This window comes from Elephantulus edwardii, unplaced genomic scaffold (genome assembly GCF_000299155.1).
Source record: "Elephantulus edwardii isolate Elephantulus edwardi_28Jun2011 unplaced genomic scaffold, EleEdw1.0 scaffold00167, whole genome shotgun sequence".
Taxonomy (NCBI): Eukaryota; Metazoa; Chordata; class Mammalia; order Macroscelidea; family Macroscelididae; genus Elephantulus; species Elephantulus edwardii.
In genome coordinates, this window is record NW_006399917.1 from 1,894,399 (window position 1) to 1,902,683 (window position 8,285).

Here is an 8,285-nt window from a genome sequence, read left to right on the forward strand (position 1 = left end):
GCTTGAAGCCCTCTGCTGCCGCCTTAAACCCTAGGCCAAGCCTGGCTTGCCTGGCTCCTGGAGGCAGAGTAGTCCTTCCGGCCGAAAACTGCCACAACACCCACCCAGACAGCACCGTGCCCTCTCTGGCAACCGGGCCATAACAACCCTGGGCAGAGCAAACCTGGGAGAACATGGCCGCTGACTCTCCCCTCTTCTCCTTCTGGACTTAAAGCCCTCCAGCAGTCATTAGTCCTTGGAAAAAGAAAATCATACTTGGGAAGATGGAGGATCAGTGAAAGAGAGGGAGACCTTTAACAAGGCAGATTGGCATTGTGACTCTAAAAATGGGTTTAAGCTCAGCAAAGATTCTGAGCACAGTGCAGGGTCAAGCAGGGTTTTGATCTGTTCTACACAGGATTGCTATGATTTGGAGCTGACTTGATAACACTTAGCAACAGTAAGGGATAATATATGAATGTGTCTTTTAAAGGTTACTATGTAACACAGTAATCACAGATATTAAAATTTATTTGACTAGAGCTAGGATGCTTGTTAAGAACATATTTTTTTTTCTGGTTACGTATGTAACCCCACAGAAGGTAACCTTTTTTTATGAATCTCTACTAAAAAGTATTTATTATCTGCCTCACCTGCTCTAACAAAATCATTCAATATGAATTCTTTTTGTCTCCCATAGGATGTGTTATCTGCATCAAGATGTTTTGAACAACCACAACTACAGTTAGAAATGTCTAAGCCTACAAAATGGCTAAAACAAATTCTACTTTCTCCTATTTTGCCATCATCTTCATTTTGACCCTTGAGATCAGAATCCAATTAGCTGACGAAAGTGAACTTGTCCTTGACAGGTCAAAAATGGGTCTGACCCAAATTCCCAAAAATCTGTCTCTGAAAACAACAGTCTTAGATCTGTCACAAAACTCGATATCAAGTCTGCAGACTTCTGACTTCTTGCCTCTCCCCAAGCTGAGAATTCTGATACTTTCTCATAATAAAATCCAGTATCTGGATACCAGTGTGTTCCAATTCAACCAGGCATTGGTATACCTGGATTTATCCCACAACAAGCTGTGGAAGATTTCCTGCCACCCTGCTATGAACTTCAAGCACATAGACCTCTCATTTAATGAGTTTGAGGCCCTGCCCATTTGCAAAGAGTTTGGCAACATGTCACAACTAGATTTCCTGGGATTGAGTGCCACACAGTTGCAAAAATCCAGTATGCTTCCAATTGCCCATTTGAACATCAGTGAGGTATTATTGGTCTTAGGAGAACTTTACGGGCAGAAAGAAGACCCCGAGAGCCTTCAACACTTAAACATAAAGAGCTTGCACATTGTCTTCCCCAAACAAAAGGAATTCCATTTTGTTTTGGATGTGACTGCCAGCACTGCAGTCAGCTTGGAACTGTCTAATATCAAATACATGCTGGATAACAATGGCCATTCTTATTTCCTAAACGCTCTGTTAAGACTCCAAAAGAACCGGAGGTTAGTAAGTCTGACATTAAACAACCTTGAAACGACCTGGAATGCTTTCATTAGCATCCTCCAGCTGGTTTGGCACAGCTCTGTGGAGTATTTCTCCATGTGCAATGTGAAACTCGCAAATCAACTTAACCAGAGAGATTTCAATTACTCTGCCACTTCACTGAAGTCTTTGTCTCTCCACCAAGTTTTTAGCAGCATGTTTCAATTTCGACAGGATTATATTTACCGAGTCTTTTCAAACATGCAGATCCAGAACATCACTGTAACCGGCACCCGGATGATGCACATGCTTTGCCCCACCCAAAGGAGCCCACTTGTGTACTTGAATTTTTCCAACAATCTCCTGACAGATATGCTTTTCAACGATTGTAAAAACCTGACTGCTTTAAAGACGCTTATTTTACAAGCGAATCAATTTCAAGAACTTGCAAATGTAGCTCATATGACCAAGGGCATGAAGTCTCTACAATGGTTGGATATTAGCCAGAATGCTCTAAGGTATGAAAATGAAGGCAATTGCTCTTGGACTGAAAGCCTATTAATTTTGAACATGTCTTCAAACGTACTCATGGGCTCTGTGTTCAGATGTTTACCTCCCCAGCTCATAGTACTTGATATTCACAGCAACAGAATAGGGAGCATCCCTAAAGAGGTCACCAGCCTGAAAGCTTTGCAAGAACTAAATGTTGCTTTCAATTTTTTAATTGACCTTCCTGGATGTGGTACCTTTAACAGCCTGTCTGTACTGATCATTGACCACAATTCACTATCCAACCCATCAGCTGACTTCTTCTCCAGTTGCCAGAAGATTAGGTCAATATCAGCAGGGAACAATCCATTCCAGTGTTCATGTGGACTAAGAGAATTTATAAAAAATGTAGGCCAGTTATCAAGTGAAGTGGTAAAGGACTGGCCTGCATCTTATCAGTGTGCCTACCCAGAAAGCTATAAGGGAACTGCACTAAAGGACTTCCACGTGCCTCAGTTATACTGCAACACAGCTCTGCTGATTGTCACCATTGGGGTCACTATGCTGGCATTGGCAGTAACTGTGACCTTCCTCTGCATCTACTTGGATGTACCTTGGTACCTCAGGATGATCTGGCAGTGGACCCAGGCCCAACACAGGGCTAGGAGCATACCTTTAGAAGAGCTCCAAAGAAATCTCCAGTTTCATGCTTTTATTTCATACAGTGGGCAAGATTCTGCCTGGGTGAAGACTGAATTGCTACCAAACCTAGAAAAAGAAGACATACGGATCTGCCTTCACGAAAGGCAATTTATCCCTGGCAAAAGCATTGTTGAAAATATCATCAACTTCATTGACAAAAGTTACAAGTCCATCTTTGTCTTGTCTCCCAACTTCATCCAAAGTGAGTGGTGCCATTATGAACTCTACTTTGCTCACCACAAACTCTTTCATGAAGCTTTTGATAACTTAATCCTCATCTTACTGGAACCTATTCCACAGTACTCCATTCCCAGTAACTATCATAAACTCAAAACTCTTATGGCACAGAGGACTTACTTGGAATGGCCCAAGGAGAAGAACAAACGTGGGCTTTTTTGGGCTAACCTGAGAGCTGCTATTAATATTAAGTTGCTAGAACAAATGAAATAGATCACACATGGATACAAATAAAATAATTTTGTGCTACTTTTGGAAGTTCCAATGAATTTGTTTTCTGTCAATACTAATCTGAAAATAATTTTGAATGTAATGTTGATAAAAATGTCTATTATTAGGGCCCAGTTTATCATTACTGTGAAAAAAAAGAATGCCATTTTATACATAAGTGTAATCTTAAAAGTTTATTTCTTTTTCCCTTTCTTTAAATTTTTATTATTTTGTATGCATTCTGTCAAATCAGATCTGACTGGTACAGGATGAGATTGTCCCTCCTTCTCCAGCAGAGCATCTGGTGGATTCGAACTGTGCACCTCTGGGATTGTAAAAGCTCATTTCTAATGAGAACTTCACCTGTTTCATTGCTAAGCCTGAGTCTGTTGAATTTCTCATTTAATTGATCAGTGGAATGGCTGTTTTAAAAAAACTTCAATGAGGACATGTTCTTTTTTAAAAAAAATGTTCTACTACTTTATTTATAAAATTCTAATACATTGTTTCCAAGAACAAATTCTTTCACTTTCCCCCACTCCCCCCACCCATCAAATTGTACAACCCCATGACCCCCCTGCATATCCTCATCCCTCTGATTCCAATCCCTCCCACCAGTGTTACATGTACTTGTGTATCAAGATCAATGTTAAGAATGTCATGACTTTATGTCTATAGCTGAGTTTTGTAGTAATGTTGTTGGTATTCTTTCTACTTACTCTTTGCATTCACCTCTACACATTGGCTGCTTCTTGCTTAAGCTAAAGACTCTGCTTAAAGGATTATCTTTTTGGTCACAGGAACACAATTGACCTACACTTGTTGTTATTGTGTGCCATCGAGTTGACTATGACTCAGTGACCCTAGGAACAGTGGTTCTGTACCTTGCGCTATCCCAGGCCAGCCTTACTACCTCTGATACACCTGCCCCCACTGTCACAGTCATTGTATCAATCAATATCCTCCAGGGTCTTCCTCACCTGTGCTGTCCCTCCACCCTTCCAATCATGATGTTCTCCTCCAAGAACTGATCTTTTCTGGTCACATACCCACATATTGTGTGAGATGGAACTTTAAATCTCTTGCCTAGGAAGAGCAATCTGGTTTCACCATCTCCAAGACAGACTTGTTTATTCTCTTGGCAGTCCATGATATGTTCGATACTCTTCTTTAGTGCCCCAACTCAAAAGCACTGATCCTTCTTTGGTCATCCTTAATCACTGTCCAGCTTTTAGCTGAATAGCAAGCACCTGAGAAGATCATAGCCTGCATCAGTCACACCTTAGTGTCCAAACTGACATTGTTGCTCTTTAGCACTCTGGAAAGGTCCCTGATGGGAGACTTTTCCAAATTGTTAACAACTTCAATCTTTTCTCCCTCTCTCATGGTACTGCCAATCAATGGTCCACTGGGCTGAGATAGCTTAAATGTGCTTGAGAATTAGTGTCCTTGCAAACAATCCTCAATGAATCCCATCTAATCCAACTCAGAAAGATGAGTAAATATTGCAAGTTTCTCACTTGTTTGGAGGAATAACTCTGGAGTATACTTTTCCCCTGAGCTCCCCATTAGTCTGAAGTTCTTGTAGCCCACAGTAGAAATGGCTTGATGAAGTACCTTTCTTGACCTCGCTCCTTTTCTTGGATAATCATTTTAATTTCTCCAGGAATGCTTGCAGGAATCACTTCTGACATAAACTATGTGCAGATACTTGCCTCAGTGTCTGCTTCTAACTAAACTAAGACAATGCTCCACTTTGGTCCAAATAGACTAGTAGTCCAATAGTCCATATTTTTAGTCTTGTCTTCTAAAACTGAATATGTCAATTGAATTCTAGTTGTGTTAACTGGTGAGAATGAAAATTTTTGCTGTTTTTATTTAATGATAGTGAGACTATAGTACTTTTTTCTTAGAACTAATAAGCAGAGGAACTAAATTGTAGGGTGTGAACAGATTGGAGCAGTGCAAGAAACAGGTATATGATATTTTTAATACTCATTAAACATCTTCTGGATCTGTCTTTTTGCTCCAGACATTGCTGTGGGCAGATGTATCCTCACAGTAACTTGCACTAACCACACTATGTATCTTTTGCTTTATAGTCCATGGATTCACTATTATAGCTACATAGTATGTTTGAAGAAACTATTTTGGTGGATGTATAAATATGGATGTTCAAGGGACCTTCCTGGAGTTATTCCTGACTATTAAGGGTTTAAAGTCAGCAGATAAATACTCTTCTATTCTTGGACTAAAAAAAAAATCAAAACAAAACAACACACATAACAACACAAATCCACTGCCATCAGCTGTTTCCAGCTCATAGAGACTCTTTACCCCTGAGGCTATAAATCTTTATGTAAGGAGATTGCCTATCTTTCTAGTGGCTAGTTCATTTGAACTGCTGATAATTGAAAATGAAAGTTAGAAACAAAGAAGGATTGATAAATGAAAAATACACTTTTGCTTATAGAGATTGTATGATAGAATTTTATATGACTAATAACTTAATTATTGCCAACACTTCTTTTTTTCTTGCCTTTTTATATGTTTGCTTCCTGATAGAAATTGACCTCTGATAACTACTTTGGCTGTTTCCCAGAGGTTTTAGTAAGTTGTTTTCATTACCCACTCATGTTCAAGAAGGGTGTTGTTCAGCTTCCAAGTGCATTCTCTTGTTATCAAGTTCTAATTTTGTAACATTGTGGTCTGAGAAGATGCTTTGTATTATTTCTACACTTTTTTCCTTTTTTATTGAGATTTCAATGAAAAATTATAGAGAACTTGGATTCCCATTCATTCATTCTTGCACATTTTCCTTCCTGCCCACTTCTCCCCAGGTGCAACCCCCCCCCATGTCACTTTTCTCTTTGAGAAGAAAAAAAAAATCTTTCATTGTTATACAATGCCCTCCACCCAGTCCTCTTTACTATGCAGCTGTTACTCTGGAGACTTGCCATGCAAATAATACCTAATTATATATTCCTTTTAACAGTTCTCTCCCTCATCTGTTTCAACGCAGTGTATATTATTTATCCCCTCTTTTTTTTTTTTTTTAGTTTTTCTTAGTTTTCCCCCAAACCCTATGTCAGTCCCATTTTAGAACAGTGGCATTATGAAGTATTTGTCCTTTTCTGATTGAGATATTTCACTCAACATAATGTCTTCCAGGGTTACCCATCTTGTATAATATTTCATGAGTTCTTAGTTTTTCAGTGCTGCATAATATTCCATTGTGTGAATATACCAAAGTTTCTCTATCCATTCGTTTGTTGATGGGCACCTGGATGGTTTCCAACTCTTTGCTTTTGTGAACAAAGCAGCAATAATGAATATATCTCCATGAGTGGTAGTTCTTGTTTCTTTAGGATATATTCCCAGGAGTAGAATTGCTGGTTCAAAGGGTATTTTTATTTAAAACTTTTTGAGAAAGCACCATATTGCCTTACAGAGTGGTTACACCATTTTGCACTCCCACCAACAATGAATAACAGTTCCAGTTTCTCCACAACCTCACCAGCATTTGATGTTTGCTGCTCTGTTGAATTTTGCTATTCTTACTGGGGTGAGATGATATATCATAGTTGTTTTGATTTGCATCTCTCTTAGCACTAGGGAATTTGAACATTTCTTCATGTGTTTGTTGACCATCTGAATGTCTTCTTTGGTGAAGTGTCTGTTTATATCTTGTGCTCATTTTTCTATTGGGTTGTTTACCTTGATCTTGTTGTGGTGTTCAAGAATTTTATAAATTCTATATATAAGTCCCATTATCAGACATGTCATTACCAAATATTTTTTCCCCAGTCTGTGGTTTTCTTTTTTACCCTGCTAGAGAAGTTTTTGGATGTGCATAGGGATTTGATTCTTAGAATTTCCCAGTCATCTATTTTATCCTGTCCTGGTTGTAGGTTTTTCAGGATGCTTGGAACACTGTTCATGTTGTGGATTAGGGGTTCTAGATTTCTTCCAAGCTCTTCTTTAATGAAGTTTAAAGTCCTTAGTTTTAGTCATAGGTCCTTGATCCACTTTGAGTTGGCTTTTGTGTGTGGTGTGATGTGTGGGTCTTGCTTGAGTTTTCTGCAGATAGTTTTCCAATTTGCCAACACCATCCATTAAAAAGTCTGTCATTTCCCCACTTAACTAATTTCATCTCCTTGTCAAAAGTCAATTGACCATAGGTAGAAAGGCTTATTTCTGGGCTCTCAATTCTATTCCATTGATCTATGTGTCTGTCATTGTACCAGTACCATGCTGTCTTAACCACCATAGCATTGTAGTAGGATTTGAAATCAGGGAGTAAGATAGCTCCTCCTACCTTGTTTCTTTCTCTCTCTTTTTTTTAATCCACCCCTTTTTAATTATTATTAATTTTCATTATTATTTTAATGGAAATTTACAGAGTTTTGGATTCCATTCATTAATTGTTGAACTTTTCTCCCTGCCCACCTCACCCCTCCAGATTGTTCTTCTCTTTGAAAAGTGGAAGAAAAATTCTTTCATTGTTATACAATCCCTCCCCTCAAGTCTACTCCACTGTTCAGCCTTCGATCTGGACTCATGTCATGACAATAAAACCTAATCATATATCCATTTAAAGCAGTTCTCTCTTTTATCTGTTTCAATGCAGTGTACATAATTTATCCCATCTTTCTCAGTCTCCCCCAACCCCAATTTCAGTCCCGTTTTCCAAGAGGGGCACTATGCAGTATTTGTCCTTTTGTGTTTGGGATATTTCACTCAGCATAATGTCCTCCAGAGTCACCCATATTGAATAATATTTCATGAATTCCTTGTTTTTCAATGCAGTGTAGTATTCCATTGTGTGGCTATAGCAGAGCTCCTCTATCTATTCGTTTGATGATGGACCCGTGGGTTGTTTCTAGCTCTTTGCTATTGCAAACAGAGCTGCAATAAACATGGGTGTGCATATATCTGCTTGGATGGTGGTTATGGTTTCTTCAGGGTAAATTCTCAGTAGTGGAATTGCTGGGTCAAATGATATATCTATTTGCAACTTTTTAAAAAAATTATTATTAAATTTTATTAGTTTTAGTGAACATTTACAGAGATTTTGGGTTTTCATTCATTCATTGTTGCACCCTTTTCTCTACCCTCCTCCCCAGTTCGTTCTTCTTTCCCCCTCCCCCAAATGTCTGTTTTAATTGTCCAAT

General features: G+C 38.8%; 1 protein-coding gene across 1 annotated transcript; it reads left to right on the forward strand.

The window, feature by feature from the left end:
- The first annotated feature begins 747 nt into the window (after positions 1-747).
- On the forward strand, positions 748-3,135 carry TLR1 (toll-like receptor 1). Its single transcript, XM_006903585.1, is given in 1 exon segment — positions 748-3,135. A coding segment is annotated over 1 exon segment (2,388 nt).
- The last annotated feature ends 5,150 nt before the right edge of the window (positions 3,136-8,285 follow it).